Source organism: Miscanthus floridulus, chromosome 6, assembly GCF_019320115.1.
Source record: "Miscanthus floridulus cultivar M001 chromosome 6, ASM1932011v1, whole genome shotgun sequence".
Lineage (NCBI taxonomy): Eukaryota > Viridiplantae > Streptophyta > Magnoliopsida > Poales > Poaceae > Miscanthus > Miscanthus floridulus.
In genome coordinates, this window is record NC_089585.1 from 112128397 (window position 1) to 112147613 (window position 19217).

General features: G+C 42.1%; 2 protein-coding genes and 1 long non-coding RNA gene across 6 annotated transcripts; 2 read left to right on the top strand and 1 right to left on the bottom strand.

Annotated features, from left to right (window-relative positions):
- Positions 1–384: 384 nt before the first annotated feature.
- LOC136459080 (uncharacterized) lies at positions 385–4717 on the bottom strand. 4 transcript variants are annotated; one of them, XM_066458984.1, is made up of 9 exons: positions 4341–4717; positions 4170–4245; positions 3377–3416; positions 2770–2828; positions 2514–2551; positions 1873–1936; positions 1730–1783; positions 1178–1275; positions 385–707 (listed from the first exon to the last, which is right to left on the bottom strand). In XM_066458984.1, exons 1-9 carry the CDS (start codon positions 4535–4537, stop codon positions 629–631), a joined length of 705 nt encoding a protein of 234 aa, XP_066315081.1. In that variant the 5' UTR covers positions 4538–4717; the 3' UTR covers positions 385–628. The 4 variants fall into 4 exon arrangements, with proteins under 4 accessions (XP_066315081.1, XP_066315084.1, XP_066315082.1 ...); XM_066458987.1 differs by having other exon boundaries at positions 1127–1275; XM_066458985.1 differs by having other exon boundaries at positions 1178–1279.
- Positions 4718–8795: 4078 nt separating this feature from the next.
- Positions 8796–17633, top strand: LOC136456605 (uncharacterized). The gene is made up of 8 exons (XM_066456523.1): positions 8796–9231; positions 10276–10997; positions 11317–12689; positions 13556–13617; positions 13704–14301; positions 14396–14477; positions 16655–16702; positions 17259–17633. Exons 1-8 carry the CDS (start codon positions 8883–8885, stop codon positions 17460–17462), a joined length of 3438 nt encoding a protein of 1145 aa, XP_066312620.1. The 5' UTR covers positions 8796–8882; the 3' UTR covers positions 17463–17633.
- Positions 14474–16337, top strand: LOC136456606 (uncharacterized). The gene is made up of 2 exons (XR_010759448.1): positions 14474–14568; positions 14767–16337. It is a non-coding gene; the product is annotated as an uncharacterized lncRNA (long non-coding RNA).
- Positions 17634–19217: the final 1584 nt, after the last annotated feature.

The window sequence follows — 19217 nt, forward strand, 5'->3', positions numbered from 1 at the left end:
AGGTTGTTTCTATTTTGCACGCTAAAGCTCTGGTAAGCTGAAGCGGCGAAGCCTACAACATGTGGCGTAGTTGAGTATTAGATGGACTGATGACACAACCACAAACATTGCAGGTGCACTCACATCAACAGATTTGGATCATAGCTCCATTGGTCGTTTAGTGCGGCAGATTAGAGATATCATACTTAACGAGTTTGTTTCTTGATCTCTATCTGTAATCGAAATTGCAAGTGTGTCAGACAGTTTAGCTTTCCATGTGGCAACTTTTCTGGCCTCTGGCTTGGATTTGTTGCTGAGCCATGCCCCGGAGTTTGTATCAAACCTGGTGTCTGGTGATAGCCTAGAACTGATGTCTAATGCAGGTGAATATTCCCATAAAAAATAGAATCAATGTGAGGGTCTAATACTATAACCATTGGGCACCACCACAGTTATACAACAGATAAAATGCCTTTACATTACCAATACGAATTCTAGCTATAATTTTACAACAGCCCCCTGGAGGGAGGGATCGGCTGCCGCATAGGCTCATACCAACTGAGAACGCTGCGACACTGCCATTGTCGCTTATCACAGGTGCCAAGACCAACAGGTATCTTGCACTGTTTATTCGTTCACAAGAAAGTGTCTATTTAGAACTAGTACCAACTTCATGGCTCCTGGAACTTGATCGGTATTTGCGCCATCTGGGGCTGATGCTTCCTGACCTGCAGACGTTGCACAAGGAAGTCTTTAGGCTTTCTAACAGTACACGCCAACAACTGTTACTCCCTGTCTCCCTCCGCTCCAAATTATAGTTCGCTTTAGAGTTTGTTCTAATAGTACACGCCAACAAAGTGTTCTTCTCTCCACCCAAATCATAGTTCGCTTTAGACTTTTTTGAACGAATCAGCAGAAGCACTGCTATATTCCTTTTAGATTTGTCCTTTAAACTTCTCTAAATTTGACCAAGTTTTTAGAAAAAAAATATATACAGACATCTACAAATCAAATAAACGCACTATCAAAACATATTTCATGGAAATTTTAATGAAACTAATTTGATAATTGATACTGTAGATGTTGATGAATTTTTCTATAAACTTCGTCAAAGTTAGAGAGGTTTGATTTAGAACGAAGCTATGACCTATAATTTAGAATGGAGGGAGCTGCTCAAAATGAAATTGATTTTCAGGACCTTGATACCAGCCATTGAAAATAGCTTGTGAGAGGCAACATAAACATGAGCTGAGTTGTCAATCTTTTTTTCCACGAAATAAATGACCTCAGATACGCCTGACTGTAAGAAATATCAGCATGCTGTTAGAACTCAAGCAATAATTATTAGAACTGCATGAAGAAATTATTTTTGTGTTGGCTGTTCTTTTATTAGACTTTCAGTGAAAGGAAAATGGCTGCATGGGGATTCGCGCTGGACTACCATACAAATGCCAAAGCCAAACAAGTAGATCTTTGTTGCTGAACTGCAGTGTGTATGCAACCTCACTTAATAAATTGAGCACAGGCAAGCTTTAACAGGGGAAGCTTGCAGTGGTTCATTGCAGTTTAGCATGAAAAGGCAGAGCGCATATCAAGCTTAGGTGAATACTTACAAGTGCATAGTAAGAAACTTGGGGATACATGTCGTGTACAAAATGAGTGACAACATTGGCCGGTGTGGGAGAAAATTTAAATGCAATACCCTAAACTGCAACCATAACTAACATCATGATCCTACAAAGAGACAAACCTGAATAATAATCTTGGCACATTCATTGCATGGGAACATGGTGACATATAACTTCTGTGAGAGAAGAAACACAGAAAACCAGTAAAGCTTTTATAAAAGTTGAATGAAATGTATAATGGTTTAGGAGACTGAAACGACCAAACCTGTCCAGCCGCTGAAGCATGGTTGGTATTTAGAATTGCATTAACCTCAGCATGAACAACGTAGCTGCTAGGATGCAAAAATATATATAATTGGTTACAATTTATATCATATAAAGTGCTGCTACTGGACTCCTCTTTCAATATGAGAATTTATTGTCGCCCTTGTCATGAGAATCAATAAGCAACATAAAATCCACAATATGTACCTCAGGATTGTGCAACAAAGCCAGATTACTATAAATATAATAATCACTCAACATAGAATAATTTCACAAAGTTTAAGGCCATGAAACTGAGGGTGGAACTCATAGAGTAGAAGCAAGAAAGCACATATTCTGAAGTCAGCCTCACAGTTCTATGGTTGTTTCATCAGACATTTGTTGTGCATTGCTCAGTTGAAAGAAATTATAAGTATATATACACATAAGAGTTCTGGTACATCATCAATCAAATATTTAAATTAGTTTTATATGGCAAGTTGTTTTCATACGTTTGGGACAAGATCAATGAACATAGTTTAGTTAAGATCACGTATTAATAAATAGTATGGTGTCTGTGTCCAGAAAACATAGGAGTGTATCAATGGGAAAACAAAATAATGGCAATGAGACCAGGAATAACGAGAGAAATTAATTACTTACGGAAATTTTGTTTCTAATGGATTTCCATTTGCAGATTTCTGAAATAGAAAACAATTAGCAAAATAGTATCACTTTCCTCATCATATGTGAAAGATGCAATCTTTTTTTGAAAAGTGAGGAAGTGGATCTGTGGATGTATTTTGAAACTGGCATGTGGTATTTGACTAGATTATTAAGTAACCTTCTATTTCTTGTTGTTGAGTGGACACCAACTACTAATAGATCCAAAATAGAACTTCAGATAAAGAAAATGTACCTTTGCCCATGGAAGCTTGTCATCGGAACAACCTCTAGGGAAGCCGTTGTAGCCAATTCCTGGTTAGAAAACAGCTGAGTTACATTGGCAAATATAATATGCATCTTTAAATGTTGGACATGACAGCTATATTCATCACAATAGGCCCATCACAGAAAATACAGCTATCAGCAACCAGAACAAGTTTATGGTGAACCAAGTTGCATATTGTCAAAAGCCAAGATAGGCTCTATAAACGCACCACAGAAAAGATACCACTAATGCCATGTTAAATTAGGAATCAACTATTATAGAAATTATTTACTGCTCCCTTATTCCTGCTCTTGGATATATGATTGGAATAGCAGAACTGGGACCAAACCATCAAGAGTATGAACTAGACAGGAAAAAGTTATAGACTTCGCAAACAAAAAGGATGGAAGTTATGGAGTATGGGTAGTGAATTTCCAACATGAAGGTACCACGGGAATAAACATTCACACTCCAGCATTTATCAGCACAGATCATAGACCCAATACACCAGGCACTCTCATGATCAAATTAATACATACACGAATGCATAGCAGTGTATACAGAGCATTCTTCAGCACTACAGCTTCATCCTCACCTAGGATTATTCCCTCTTGGCTAACCAAACACGCTCCGACCTGAGTGAAATGGATGGCATATCAATCAATTCATAATTTCATCACTCACATAGGTAAAGGAACAAAAATTACATTATCTGACATACTGTGACAAATGTATTTCATGAGTATGCAAAGGATGCCAAAACAAGCATCTTCTCCCTCTTCCATTTATAACAAATCAAGCAGAAAGTGACATGTTTTAATCAAGACTACAAAGAAGTAATAGACTTATTTTAATATTGTCACACAAAGTAGAAATGAAGTCTGTCGATTTGGTCCTTTTCTTTTATAAAATTTGAAGTGCTGAAATGGACTTGGAAAGATTTATTGAAGTGTTCAATACACAGATGTAAAGTCTTTCGCAATAGAAACAAAAGATCCTGTTGTTGCTAAATTGTGGTGAATTTTATTCATCGTCGGTTGCAAAAGATCAATAGAGCATTGTTCAATGAAGTATAAATACTACTCCCTCAGTTCCAAATTATAAGTTGTTTTGACTTTTTTGGTGCATAGATTTTGGTATGTATAATTTGGTACATCAAAAAAGTCAAAGCAACTTATAATTTGGAACGGAAGGAGTATTTAACATGGCCTAGTAACTAGTGCTAAGACAGGCTCTAGTAATACAGTGTGACTGAAATGTCAAGTCGACGGAATTTGACCATTTGATTGCATATTTAGACCTGTGCATGTTCCAGCATCAGTGCGTCACTAAGGAATTTCCACAAACAGCTTTGGCGCGAATACATATCCAGTACAGATGTCGTTTACCTGCCGATTAGGATCCTTGGACCGCTCAGCCGAAAGGAAGGCGATCGCCATGAAGTAGTCGTCCCAGGAAATATACCTGCACAAACAAGCGCCACGAATCCGCACAGGAGACTCAAGACGAGCGGAACTGGCATAAGGATCGCTAACGAGGGCGGGACAGCGTGGACGAACCCTTCCCTCTTGGCAGGATCGAAGGGCGACTGCGCCAGCAGGCGCTCGGAGGCGGATCCGTTGGCGGCGAGGGAAAGGTTCTGGGGTCTGACGGAGGATGTTCTGCGGCAAGACAGGAGGCGCAGGGCAGCTGCGGCAGCAACGGCGCCGGCCGCAGCTGAGAGAGAAGCTATGGCTAGATCCCTGGTCGAGGCCATCGCGCTCGCTCGACGGGAGATGAGCGCACCGGCCACCGGAGGTGTGGGTACGGTGCGGTGGCGACGCTATCTGAACCAGGAGGCAAGGATGCTAGGTTGGGGTTGGGGAATGGAGAGCTGGGAGACCACGAACGCGGGAAAATTTGGGGCTTCCTTTGCTGTTCCCGCGCGTGAGAAGAAGGCAGTGACGCACAGCCTCGACGAAGGTCCGTTCTTGCCAACTGGGCCTACGGGCCTCGTCAACTGTAGGTCCATAGTCCATACATACCTTTTCTCACTGGCCCAAAAAAAATTGTCGCTGTGGTTTTCCTTCAGGGGGGTAAGCTCATTTTGGCAAATTCTTGTCTAAGTAGCCTGCCTATGTATGTGATGGGTTATTACTTTCTTCCAAAAAGGGTACATACCAAGATAGACACAATTACATCTAGATTCTTTGGTTCCGATCGAAGAGGGTCTTCTCAGTTCTGGAAGGGTCTTCATAAAGGTCAAACATATGTTTCAGTGCAGAGCTAGATACAGAGTGTTTGGAGGGGATAATGTTAGATTTAAGCCTGGGTGTTCGGGTTACCCGATTTTTTCGGGTCGGGTAATTCGGGTAATTCAAAATTTGGGTAATGAAAATTGCTACCCGATATTACCCCCGAAAAAACACTACCCGCAAATTCGGGTTCGGGTTCGGGTATTACCCGATATACCCAAATTTACAGAAAACAACAAACTACACTAAATTTCAGTAGCGATCTATACATAATTTCAGCAGCAATTTGTATAGAATTTCAATAGCAATTTGTAGAGAATAATATATTACAGTCACTCATTCAAATAGAGAGAATTATATTCTAATAAAGTGATAAGTTAAATGGTTCAGCTAACAACACATGATAAATACAAAGACAAAAACAAATCTTTGGGTAGTTCGGGTAGTTTGGGTACCGGGGGATATTACCCGAATTACCCAAACTAATTTCGGGTAATCAAAATCGCTAACCGAATTTGGGATCGGGTACCTCGGGTTCGGGTAATTCGGGTCCGGGTTTGGATAATTCGGGTACGGGTAATGGGTATCGGGTATTTTGCCCAGGCTTAGTTAGATTCTGGCATGACTCATGGCTTGGAGGTATGCCATTGAAGATTTAGTTTCACACCTTGTATGATATATGTAATGATCCAAATGTGATAGTTCGGGAAGCTTGGGATGGAAATGAGTGGTGTGTTTCTTTCAGAAGAAGTTTACATGGTGAGCTGGTTGAAGATTGGGAGAATTTGAAAGGCTTATGGGAGAGATTCAACTTGATTTGACTTGAGATGACGAAATGAAATGTGTTATTATTGATAAGTCCAATGTCTTTACAACTAAGCCTCTGTACTATGCTATGACTATGGACCTGATAATTAATTTGGGGGTTCAGGGATCAACTTAGCAAATTAATTTGGAAAAGCAAAGTTCCTTTAAAAGTAAAAATTTTCCTATGCCAAATTTTCCATGATAAATTGCAAATTGCAACATCATTGAAAAGGAGAGGTTGGCATGGTAGCCGCAGTAATCCTGAGATAGTTAATCACAAGTTGTTTGAGTGTGCACAATATATTTGGTGTTGTATTAGAGATGCTTTTGATTGGACTCACTTCCCAGAATTTATCCAAGTGCCAAGGAGGCTAAGAGTCCATCAAAGGATAGCCTTCTTCTTCTTTGAAGGTTTGGCGTGGGTGACCTGAAAGAACAAGAACAAGATTGCCATTGAAAAAGATTTATTCCTCTAACCCAAAGGTGGTGATTTACGCAGCTATCAACTTTATGCGGATGCTGGGAGAAGTTCTTAAGGAGGGCGATAAGGGCAAGCCAAGGAAGACAGTGCAATGCTTGGAGGATTGGGTCAACAAGGAGAAGTGCTCAGACATGAGCTCTGATATAGTGTTTCTGTAATGTCTGTTTTGTTTCCGTTTAGAGGATGTTGCTCTCTTTCTTTCTGGTTTGTTTCGGTACTGTGATCGTAAGCTAGTTTCCCCGGTTTGTAAGACTCGTGATTGCTTTATTAAAAGCAGAGTAAATCTCCTTTAAAAATACTCTTGTGCAGGGCCGGCTCTATGATTTTAAGGGCCTTAGGCAAGTAAGAAGATAAGGGCCATTGAGCCATCTTCGGGTATTTGTTGAAACTGGAGAAAAAAAAAACTTATGCAGGGCACCCCTTTGTTCTACAAATTGATCTTCTTGTTTTCTTTTTCTAAGCACCCGACGAATGCTTCTTAGGCAATATTTAACATATTCAAATAAATACATTGAATCAGAAATTTATAACCCTACAACTGTACAAGCAAAACGCATACAAAAACAAATAAGAAGAAAAATATAAAATACTAATCGATCATGGATGTTGGTGTGTTGCTTACTGTGATCGTGTATGTTATCCGTGTCTGTCCTTGCCGGTCGTGCCGTCATGGAGCCGCGGCTGTCTGTCGGTGAGTCGGCAACGTCGACCAGCGTCAGCCGTCGAGAGTCAGGTCTCGAGCGTCGGCCGTCGGGTGAGGAGCAATTTGGCTCTTGTGAGATTCACCTAGATTTCAACCTTAGCATGGGAAGAAACATCTTGCACAATGTTTCTATGTCAGGTTCTGGACATATAGATGTATAGATATATGATAGTGTTTGATTCATGTAAATGTAATGGACTTTGATTACAGCATGTACCCGGCCTCGCTGATCAATGCTTGTTTCCGTCCTCTTGTAACCAAGTTCCACCGTTAATACGTACCACTATACAAAGTCGACACAACTCCAACCTCAGTGTAATCAGATAGCAATTCGTAGTTGTCTCCCTGATCCTATTCTCTTTGTGTTTTTATTAACATTTAAGCAAACACTTGTTATGTTTTTATTCCCGGAGAATTTATTCAAGTGAGCGTTAGTCTAGATTTAGAAAGAAGAGGTGGCAACTATTAATATTTCTAATTAAACCATGGATCAAAGATCGGACGGACCAAAATGCTATTAAAACCCTAATTCTCAATCCTTGCCTTAATAAATAGCCCTTTCCTTTTAGTTTTCCATTTCGTTTTCTCCGCGTGGGGCTTGTAGGGAGCGGCGCAAGATTTTATTACCTTTCTATTCGTCCCTCCCTCAATCCTTCTCCATATCTGGGGAGGTTAGGGAAGGAAAAGGTAAAGCTCCGCGAGGTTAGGGCTCAGGGTCTGGACTTTGGTGGATTGTCAGAATTAGGAGGATTTAGAAGGGATTTTTTGAACTCTAAGAGCGAAAGATTAGGCGACGGTGTGGGCGTGGGAGCAGCGTCGCTGTCGACCGAGTAGTGAGAAGGAAGCCTGTTGGACGAGGCAAGGGCAAGGGTGTCACGGGATAGACCCACGACTCCAATTAGTGTTGTGGTAGGAAGCGGCTTTAGATCTAGGGGCATAAAAATGCCAAAGATAAAAAAAGAAAACTAGCGTAGACGAGTCATGTCATGCTTCAGCTCGCTGTCATGGAAGAATGTGGCTAGAATGTTGCGATAATAGTGGAGAACGGAGATTGGGGAAAGCCATTTGGCTAGAGGCAGAAGAGGCACTCTAGCCGTTAGATTTTGATCATTCGATGACTTATGTTTAGTTGGATGAAACACCTGAGCATCATACAAACAATTTCTCCTGTTTTGTGTCTACCATCATGTCAACACATATCGTTGCTGATCTATCGGTGACGCCGCCAACCACAGCACCGATAGTCACTATCGGCGTATCCGGGAGCATAGCTACTGATCCATCGGTGGATTGGCCGCCACCGCCGGCATCGACGCCATTAAGCGTCGTTACCTTTTCCGTCGTGTTCTACTGGCCTATAGAGAACCTCACGCACACAGTCAATGTCCACATAGGCTGTGTTTAGTTCGCGAAATTTGGGAATTCGGCTACTGTAGCACTTCGTTTTTATTTAACAATTAGTGTTCAATCGTAGACTAATTAGGCTCAAAACATTCATCTCGCAATTTCCAACCAAACTATGCAATTAATTTTTTTCGTCTATATTTAATGCTCTATATATATATCGTAAGATTCAATGTAATAGCTACTATAGTATTTTTTAGAAACTTTTTAACAACTAAACAAGCCCATACACGGTGTCGAGACTTCAAGGAGGTTCCACCAACCACTCTTGCAGCGGTAAGTTCTATGGTCCTACCCGTCAGCCAGCCACATGAAGTTTGCGTACAATTTTTTTATTTTCAAGCAAAAAAAAAAAAAGGGGGACCACTGTTCACAAAACCGCCGCAGAATACTAACCCAGGGAAGCGCTGGCGAGAAACGCCAATCGGCTGTGGCCGAACCGTCGTCAAATTCTCCCCGTGGCAGGCCGATCATGGCGTCGCCGGCGGCGGATCCGCAGCCGAAGAAACGTAAGGTCGCCGACGCCCAGGACCCAAGCCCCTCCTCCTCCAATCCGGCACCCGCGCGGCTTCCTTCCCCTGCTCCGCCGCCTCCCGAAACCCTAGGTGCTGTGGCGCCTTCAACCTCCTCCCCACCTCCGACGGAAACGGCATCCCAGTCGCCGGAGGAGGTGAGGCTTCAAAAGCTCCGCAACCAGGAGGAGCTGAGAAATGTCTTCCAGCGCTACAACCGTATCCGCAAGTACATACAGGAGCACAAAGACGGCGGCCTCACGCCCGAGCTGGAGCAGGATTATCTCTACCTCATCTCCGCCTCCCGAGGTGGCTAAACTCCCCCTTCTCTCTGTCGTGATGACATACAACAAAACTGGCATTACATTCGTTGTTACTTGATGTCGTGATTTGCTATAGCCTGTGTTAAGTATGTATGCTTGAATCGGCTCCACATTCAAGAGTACGTTTGTTTGTTGCTGCAATAGTTTATACTATACTAGGAGAGGGAAAACGTATGCCGGGTTTTAGGAATGTTTAATAGATAGACTGTGAATTCAGATCTAAACGAATGGAATCATGTAACTTGACATAAGAATTACCGCTTCACATGGATTTCATGCAGTAGCTAGTTCATTTTCGCTAACTTCCTTTGGTTGATTTGCAACCGACAAGAGTTTGTTGATCATCTATTAACTTATCTGGCTATGCATTCCATTAGTCCGTGTCTTATCTGTAGTGAATGTTGTTTTAAGTACACCGTAATGACATTGTATACCAATAATGATAAATTCTGCATGAAATTTCTGTGCTAGTAACTACAATTCGGAAGTTGTTTCAAGTACTACCACATCATTGATCGAAATCAAAACGAGCTTGTTGAAATTCGGATATGTTGTTTGTTATATATCTTTAAGGTAAGACAAAGTGTTATTCATGATTAAATTATCCATTATCCGTGGAACTATAGAACTTCATCCTAAAAGCTTGCTTCACTACTGATGTCCTAATTTTCTCTTTAGCAATTATGCTTCTCCATGTTTATGACCAGTTTGTTTAGCAAATAGTGAGGAGAAAATTTTCCAAGAGATGGGAAGGTGAATAAATCCAAGAATTGCACAATCTTAAAAGAGTTAGGAGTTTATCTGCCAATTTATTATTTGTTACAGCTTTTGCTCATAATGTGTCAGATTTAAAGGTGTTATCTTTTCCTTTGGCTTAACTTTATTAACTAACAGAGCGCTATTAATGGCTAAAACTTCTGGAGTACAACGGGACTTTATTTGCACAGCTTAAGGCTGTTATTTTGGTAAATAATCAGTCTCTTCCATGTTTACAAACCATCCTTATCTTTTTCCTTGTTCATCCATACAGGTTGTGAAAGCGTACAATGTTTTCTATCTTTGCCAGTCCCTCGATTTGCCTCACGCTGTCCTACTGCACTCGAGGCGGCAACTAAAGTTACCATCAACATGTACAAATGCAACATGGCCACTGTAAAGAGAGGGGAGGATTTGAAAGGTGTGCCATACAAGACAGCTAAAGCATGTATCATTGGCTTAACTCACATATGCTCTGCAGCATCTTCTGAAGAACTCAAGTCATCTGTTATGAAAGGAATCTGCTCTGTCGTTTATAGAACTGTTCTCTCGTTCTTCATTTCAACCTTGGAGGGGAAGGATATCTATCATATGATCTATACAAAACATGCAATGCTTCAGGACCCTGTGACGTTATTAGAAACTTTAAAATTGGAGTTGGACAATGCTAAGCAACCAACAATTGATAATTTATCTGAACTGGGAGCTATTTGCTTGCTTTGCACATTCCTTTTGTTCCCAGAGAATATACTAGAAGCTTGTTTTACGCTGCTTGCTTCTGCAGAATGTGATGATGTAAAAGGAGAAGGGTTATACCTTTTAAATCAGTTGACCTGTCATCTGACCTGTAATGCTGCAAATGTTGCTATGGGTGATAAGATTGATGAGCAGTGTCTTGTGATGGAAGGAAATCTGTCCGGCACCAATAAAATTGTTGATTCAAATCCTGTTGTTTCGGAAAATGCTATGGAGTCAAATGAGTGTTACATCACAATGGTATGGATCATTTTCTATTGATGCTGAACTTTCACCTTCTAACTGTAGGAAGACAATGATGGTTATAGCATACCCTATTTAACTGCTAAGAACAATTTGTAAATGATTAGGGATCTGTTGTTTATATTCTAGTTATGCATCACAAGGTTCTACTTGCACTTAAAGTTAAAATTGACTCAGAAAGTTTGATATCTAGGAACTTTTTTGTAATTTTGCACTTAACTTTGTCTTAAAAAAATCTGCTGTATAACTTCCTCTTCATTTTTTCCATCCATTTTTCTTATTTGTTTCTTACAATCTTACTAAGTTAAATTTGCAGGCCATCTCTAGGCATCCATCTCTGAGACGTTGGATATTATCAAGGTACAAGAAATTATGTGATTCTTGTAAACCTGCTGTGGTTTCTGAGGTGTCATCTTGTTTGAAAGTTCTGGGCTCTTTGTCAGAACCTTCTGAGGATAAAAGTCACACAGGCAATGAATCATCAGTGCTGGAGAAACTTGACAACAACGTCAGAGAAAATATGCGACCAGATGAACTAATTTCTTCGTCTGAGCAAGGAGCACTTGCAAAAACTGAGTGTGTCAATAATTATGGAAATAAGTCTTCACAGAACATGAATGTGGACATGGTTCGTTCTGATAATCAGAAATCTGATGTGCTCACAGATGCGAAATTGAACGACTTCAAAGGACGAACTGTTGTCTCTGATGCACGGCATCAAGGTACAAGACCGGATTTGCTTATGCCAAAATCCGTGTATGATCCTGCTGGAGGATCTACATCACTTACTTCTCCAGGACAACATTTTGGAAGGGCAAAGCATTTATTTTCTGAACCATTTGATATTTATGGCACTTATGTTGCAAGGGATGTGATTTCAGTTTCAAAGGAACTTTGGGTTGGTTCACTGGGAAATAGAGCTACGGAGTCACTGGTCAGATCCAAGTTTGAGGAGTTTGGCCCATTAGTAAATTTTTTGTTCTATCCATCCAAAAAATTTTCCTTAGTTGAGTATAGAAACATATTACATGCTGTGCATGCATGTGGATATATGCAGGGTTCATCTATTTGGGGCGGTTTTCTTCAAATAAGGTATTTAGACAGGCTTATAGGTAGTAAGGGATTTATTCGTGGTATAACTATTGGTGAAAGCCGTCATATTTATGTTGCTAAAGTCAAGAATAAAAAAGACAAAGATGAGGTTTTTGATGAGTTAAGGATGGCAGGGCTGAAGTGGCCATCTGGGATTACTGATATCTCTGGTGAAAATGCTTTGCTTCTTGAATTTGAGACGGCAGTTGATGCAGCTACTGCGAAATTCTATATTAGGCACCAAGCTCCTCCAGATGTTTGTTCCAGGGATATGAATCCACCTGGTCATCAGCTTTTGGTGCAAAATATAGACCACTCAGTCCCTGACATCGACTTAATCAATGCCTTCTCTCAATTCGGTGAGGTCATCAGGAACCAATTCAATAGGTCTGATAGCAGCTGCTTTATAGTTTATAGATCACAAGATGCCGCTGCCTGTGCAAAATCACACTTACATGGAGCACGATTTGGGTTGAAGTCACTTAGTGTTGAATTAAGGACATGCAGTGCAGGATCTGTTCATGATAAAACAGTGCCACCTGTTGCTCCGTTGTTAGGCCAGAGTGTTCCTGACAACAGCGCGCACCATGAGATCAGGTCAGCTGAACCTCTTTTCCCCTTAATTCTTTTACTTGGTTTATGCCCGTGCGTTGCAATGGGAGCTAAATAATTTCCATGCAATAAAAGAAGAATGAAAAACATATTGTTTTGGGCCACAGTATAAGACATAGAAGCATTAATTTTACATAAGTATCATTGCAAACAATTGTGTTGAAAACTACACTCCAAAGTACACGTAAACCTTGAGTATATATCAAGTATGTAATAAATAGTAGAAAGCTCTGTTGTATTTTCCCTTAGAATGTAGCCACAAGCAATTGTCATTTCCTTCATATATTTCTGAAACACCACACATACTAAGGCTCAGCTCCTATCATATGGTTCTCTAGGCATCTTTAGTCATATGGTTCTCTAGGCATCTTCAGTCATGTTCCGCAGAGTATTGCAATCTTCCTCTAGTTGCTATCATCATTGTCACCTCCCTCTATGTCCTTGTTTTCATCTTTTAGGCTGCATCCACATCCTAAAACACAAATATGAATGTAATGAATGTAATTTAGATACTTTTCCATGGAGAAATAAAATACCACACTGCAAATTTGCATGAAGACAATCTAAACAAAACTAAAATTTCCATGGAGAATATTTGATGCCTAAGTTTAACTGACAATTAATTCCATATATTGCCATAAAAAATTGTGGACTGCATTCCTTGCTTGCTTGAGACCGAAACCATAATGTCAGGCCTTTTATATTTTAGTTGCTTTCTGCAACAGCTGCTGGTCACCCACATTATGGTAGCTGCTGACACCACATTATGTAATTTGCTACATCTTTTACATGCCACAAGGGTAAACTTTCTTGTTACTTAACATACTCATTCCACTTTGGAACACATGCAGGAATCCAAGAGTTCCAGGATATCATGCAGGATATGCAGCACCAGGGGATCGACCTATTTATGGTAAGTCTAGTATTTGATTAGTGGAACAGAATGCGAGCTTGTACATGATAAGTTTCCAATATAACAATGTGTTCCTTGATGTGCAGGTCCGCCACCTCCAAATACAAGCAGAGCTCCACAAGGAATTTTTCCTTGCCCACCTGTTTCCACACACCATGGTTCTGTAATACCACCGCCACCTATTCAAACCTCTTTTGTTCGTCCTATATATCCTGGTCCAGGGAGTCCCTGGGAGAACACTACTCCAAATCCACTGCCCTTCAGCCACGTTTCTCCCCGCATGATGCCTGGAAGTAGCTTCCGTGTTAATCCAGCTTCTCTTCCTTTCATACCCTCTTGTGTTACCCCTCTTCCACAGCTTCCTGGAGGTTCAGCACAGCATTCTGAGAAAATGCCACCGTCACTACCTCTGCCAACTATAGCTCCCCCACCATTTACACCTCTAGATATGCCACGTCCACCCCCACCGCCACTACCTATTTCCCAGCCACCTTTAGTGCCGCCACCCCCAAATTCTCCTCCGCTGCAACCTATTGCTGATTCATCTGACTCGCAAAAGTCAAGTTCTCACCCTCAATGGCAGGGTCCTCTTTTAAAAAGTGGCATGCATTATTGCAGAATCTATGCAAGCAGAATAGAGTTGGATATCTGCAGATATGAAAATTCTGTTTCTGAACCAGCAGAGTAAGAGTTGCATATATTAATGCTCAATACTAATATATAATCTGCAGTATGAATATAGAAGTTTTCTTAAAATCATTTCGCTTCGACATTTCAGATGGCCTTCAGAGCTAGATGTGACAAAGCGCTCAGCTTTCCAGCATGTGAAGACAACTTTCAACAATACACCACCTAATAAGGTAAGGTTATATAAGGTCATATCACATTTCAGAAATATTTGCAGCCTAGTATAGTTTTGACATTTGTGTTATCTTGATGAAATGGGAAAGGGTGTTCTGTTCATGAGAACTTAACACACAAATTTCACATACCATGTAAAGTGTACCTGAATAACATTCTGCATTAAGAACCATGTTAGTTGAAAAATATGATTTTGGTGCTTAGATACTCCTACTTAAAACTGGTGTTGGTAATCTGTTATATGTTTTATTTGCATAATGGATATCAAGTTATTTCATTTACTTCCAGATGATGGCGCTGAAATTGATCTAGTTAAATCTTTGTTTCTCTAGTCAGAATTGAACGCAAATTTTGAATTGAAACTATTATGAGATTGCTGATGCAAAGATATAGTTGTTTTCATGCTCCATGTCTTGATAGCTAATTATGGACCATTCAGACACCTGTATGTTTTAATCTAGCTTTTGTTGGATTTCTTGATGGAGGATTTGGTGAATAAAAGCTCATCACTGAACTTGTTGCCTTATAAATTGCATCTTTTGACACCTGGTTCAGCTCACTATTTTATACAAAAAAGGGTAGATGGAGCAATACATGTAAAGGGCCCTCTCTGAGCTTCTTGTTAATACTCAAATAGTGCTGTTGAGGGTGGGGGTTGTAATAGTTGGACAGGAAATTTCTAATGGACATTATTCCCTCAATTTTTTTTCGCTAGTATCTTTGCACACTGACAAGGTCTCCAATACCACCTTTAATTACTTTTTCTGTATGTAGACTAAGGTTTTAAACTAGAACTAACTAAAATACTTTTATTGAAAAATATAAGAATAACATGTCTTCGTGGCAAAGTTAAGTGCTTTTGTGTATATTAGTGATTAAAGCTTCTAAAGTTTACTTGCATGTATACTAATATGCTATATTGCTATGACAGCATTGGTTTCAGAATACGATGATACCTGATGCTAATAAATTTGTTATTTGTAAGACATGGTACCTATTTCCTGATTTAAGCCAAACTACTTAGTGCTCACTTACCGTTCAGTCAACGTACTACAATGTTTACAAGTCGTCTAGTCGAACCTAGTCGCCATGGGACCGACCAGACGATTAATCGCGATTAGTCGTCGACCAGGCCGATTAGTCAAGCCTGGTCGACCCTAGTCGTCCATATAGTCATCCTATATATTTCAAGATATATACATACTATATATATCTATAGTATGTATTTCAACAGCAGTACAACATCCAAGGATGGCGAACTAGCAAGCAAGCAGACTAGCAAAGGAGTTGCAGAGCGAGGGATGGGGTAAGAGGGAAGAAGATGGAGGGAAAGGGCAGTCATCATCGGAGGAGGAGCTTATGATGAAGAGGGGCGGAGCGCGCCACGAATCTGAGGCGGCGAGGGACGCCAGAGGCAGCGTTGGCGGGAGATGAGGAACGATGCGCGTGAGAGAAGGAATAGCGCGCGCAGGGGAGTAATCGCTTGCGAGAGGAAAGGAATCGTGCGCGGGAGAAATTGCGGCGGCGCGGGGGAAGGATACCAGTGCGCCTCCCGTGTTTTGGTGGGGCGAGGCTCTTCTATTGTAACCCAAATGGGCTAATTTGGCAGCCCAATGCCCAAATCTAAGCCCAGCTAAACAGGCCCGCGAAAAACACAGCTCCCAGCTTGGTCGTTCCCCTCCTAGTCGGACGACTAATCGCAATTAAGCAATGATTAGTCGGACGACTAGGTTTCTGATCGAGCTAATCGCGTCGGTGTCCCTAGTCGACCTCCAGGGACCGATCAGAGTCGGACGACTTGTAAACATTGATGTTCTGGCATAAAGACAATATTCTGTAGTTCATTATGCCAGTAGTTTTAGAGTTATATGTCACCTGAGGATTTATCTTTTGTTCGATTTCTTGGTTTAAGCAAGAATGGATTTTCTCTTGGGTTTCATCTCCATTGGAGTACTGGGTTTTACATTAGGGAAAAGGAGCCCCGCCCTACTGGTGGCTCATATTGGGTCTCAGCTTAAACATACTGTAACTGTAACTTGGTTCGGAGTAATAGACATGGTTGTTTTTGCTATTAATTAGGAATGAGTTTAATATGTTAAGGGTAGATGTCAAATTTTATAGGAAAATCCACTTGTGCTTTCTGATGTTGGAAAAATGATTTTCCCCCACTTTGCAGAGAGAAGTTTGCCGGCTCGTGCCTTGTTCAAATGGTGATCAGAGAGGGGTATGATCTTATCAATAATGGCAACTAAATTACATTTTCTCTGTTTTATGTATCTATTGCAATGAATGAGTCATGCGTTACTTCTAAACTATCTTTAGTTGTTGTGCATATGTGATTACATTAATCTTGCACTAGACCTTAAGCAAACAGCAAATGAAATCATTATGGCAGGAACTCTGCCTTTCAATTTAGAGGGAAAGAGAGTTTAAAACAACAAAACCTAGGGCAAGCAAAAGAGGCCTTCTGTTGTGATTTCTTAAGTGGGGAAAACTGAATGAATTTGGCATTTGTGGCAGAAAATTCTTTGCTGAAATTGTCAATTGTGACCATGTAATTTTGAGTTTGTAGGTGTTTTGTGTTTGTGTAAGTTAATAGTTCAGTAGACTACAGTTGTATGGCATTTTATCTCTGCCTGTGTTCCATGACAGCAATACTATCGTCATTTAATCAAGCCTGGAAACCTGGTTGTCTGAGATCATATGGAAACTAGATTTCATTGTTATGTTCTTGATAACTAATGGCCAAGTAGTTAACTGGAGTGTTGTGTATCTTGCAGTTCCGGGATTTCATAAGCTATCTGGTACAGAAAGACTGCGCTGGCGTGATTAGGATTCCTGCTGTGAAGGCCATGTGGACGAGGATACTATTCATCCTTCCTCCCACATCTGATACATGTGGCATGGTAGGAATCCCCCCTGTTCCAGCGGACACTATGATTGTTGTAACTTTGCCCAAGGAAACAACCATCGAAGCATCATGACAATTGTGTGCTACATGTAGGTCCCTAGCTACATGTATGTTAGCTTTGTCGATGCTAAGGTTTTTGTAGAGCTTTGAACCCCGTAGCAGTTATGTGAAAACTGTGCATAATCGTTGGCTACTATGCGGTGTTAGCATGATTATACAGTGGGTCAGCTCGGTTCTCTGTGAAGTGTGAACTATCGCAAGCCTTCTGTCGAAATCTAGCTCCGCGGTGGGAGCTCGTGCGCCAGTCTTCAGTCAGTCACCATGCTCTGCAACTGTGCGGGCGGTGTTGGGCGTCCTGACCCGGAGGCAGACTAGCTAGTAACATCCTGGTCTTGCCGCTGTGCGCTTGTGCCCGTCCGGGCAGTACTGACGCCCATGGTGTGTGTGTGTGTAGGACCCTGCTAAGCCTAAAAGATTGGGGCTCCACGGCCGCCCAGAGGTTTCCGCCAAATCACACGAGTGTGGAGTTGGGGCAAGGGCTTACACAATGGCTGCTTGCAAGCAGCACTGATAATGGTCTCTCGACTCTCGAGACAATAATAATAATTTTTAGGAATCCATAATGATTGGACGCCGGCGTCCATCCCATCCAAACGCCAAGTGCCACACTTCGCCTAGCTGCTTCGGCCCTTGCTGTTCGCTCCTGCCTGCGACGCGCGCTTTGTCCGTGACAGTTGCTCCCTCCCGTCGCTCACCCTGCCCATCGTGCTCTCGGTCCGCACGGATTTGACCCGCATGTCGTGCAGCCCGCCCGCCGGTCGTGTGGCCTGCCCGCTGCGGCCATGCCTCGCCACACCCCCATCCCGTGCGCTGCCTCTGCTCTCTCTATCTTTCGCTCTCTATCTCATGTCTGCTGAGAGTACATCTCCGGCCTCTTTCCCAACCCCCAACGCCGCCGGGGTGCCTCGCCGCCGCCGCCCCTGCTGATGTCCATTGGGCGCACATGCTGGTGCGCCTCGGGTTGTCCCGGCCGAGCCTAGGGCACCCATGAGCGCGACCAGATGTTGGTGGTGGTCACACACCGTCGCTTGCCGCCGGCTCCCACCCCGGCGTCCGAAATCGACCGGCCCAGGCCTCCCCTCCCATACGTTGCAAATGCATGTTTTAAGTGTTTCAAACGTTTAGAGGTACGTTGGAATTGTTTCATATGGATGTTGCAAAAGTAGATTGAGGATATTTGCACATGTTGCATATGCTGCAAGTGTTTCAGAGGCATGTTGCAAGCATTTGTTCAAAATGTTTCATCTGTTCCAGACTTATGTTGTAAGCGCTCTGATCTAAATGTTGCATATGTTTCACACATATGCTGCAACAATATGTTCCAAATATTTCAGTTGTTTCAGTCTTATGTTGTAGTAAGTGTTTTCATGTTGGAAGTTGCAAGTGCTTAATCGGGATACAGCATGTGTGTGTTCTAAATATTTCATCTCCTTTAGACGTATGTAGCATTCAAGTGTTTTCACGTCGCAAGTGTTTCGTGCTTTAGAGATACGTTGTTCAGAGAGTCATGGGGCAGGGCCCGGACGCCAGGGGATGGGCGCGGCGAGCCGGGGGGACCTACGGGGAGGGGCGCGTGGCGCCCTGCGGGCTGCGGACGGGGCGGGCTGGGGTCCGGCACGCGCCGCGTTTGTGGATGAGCGCGCTGGGAGAAGGCTGGGGCGAGTTGCTCGTATCGGACGGGCTCTTGTGGAGCGTATCGTACGGGTGGGAAGTTGCGTCCAGACGCGCTAGTGGAGCCGGACATCCGGGCGCTAGTGGTTCCCTTTAG

What these genes read in the sequence shown, in the direction of transcription:
- LOC136459080 (XM_066458984.1), bottom strand. Translation starts at nt 4,537, where the DNA reads ATGGCCTCGACCAGGGATCTAGCCATAGCTTCTCTCTCAGCTGCGGCC. An exon ending in CCAAGGATCCTAATCGGCAG is followed by an intron (nt 3,417 to 4,169) that starts GTAAACGACATC and finishes CATTTCACTCAG; the next exon opens with GTCGGAGCGTGTTTGGTTAG. An exon ending in ACAAGCTTCCATGGGCAAAG is followed by an intron (nt 2,552 to 2,769) that starts GTACATTTTCTT and finishes TTTCTATTTCAG; the next exon opens with AAATCTGCAAATGGAAATCC.
- LOC136456605 (XM_066456523.1), top strand. Translation starts at nt 8,883, where the DNA reads ATGGCGTCGCCGGCGGCGGATCCGCAGCCGAAGAAACGTAAGGTCGCC. An exon ending in ATGAGTGTTACATCACAATG is followed by an intron (nt 10,998 to 11,316) that starts GTATGGATCATT and finishes TTAAATTTGCAG; the next exon opens with GCCATCTCTAGGCATCCATC. An exon ending in CAAATGGTGATCAGAGAGGG is followed by an intron (nt 16,703 to 17,258) that starts GTATGATCTTAT and finishes TGTATCTTGCAG; the next exon opens with TTCCGGGATTTCATAAGCTA.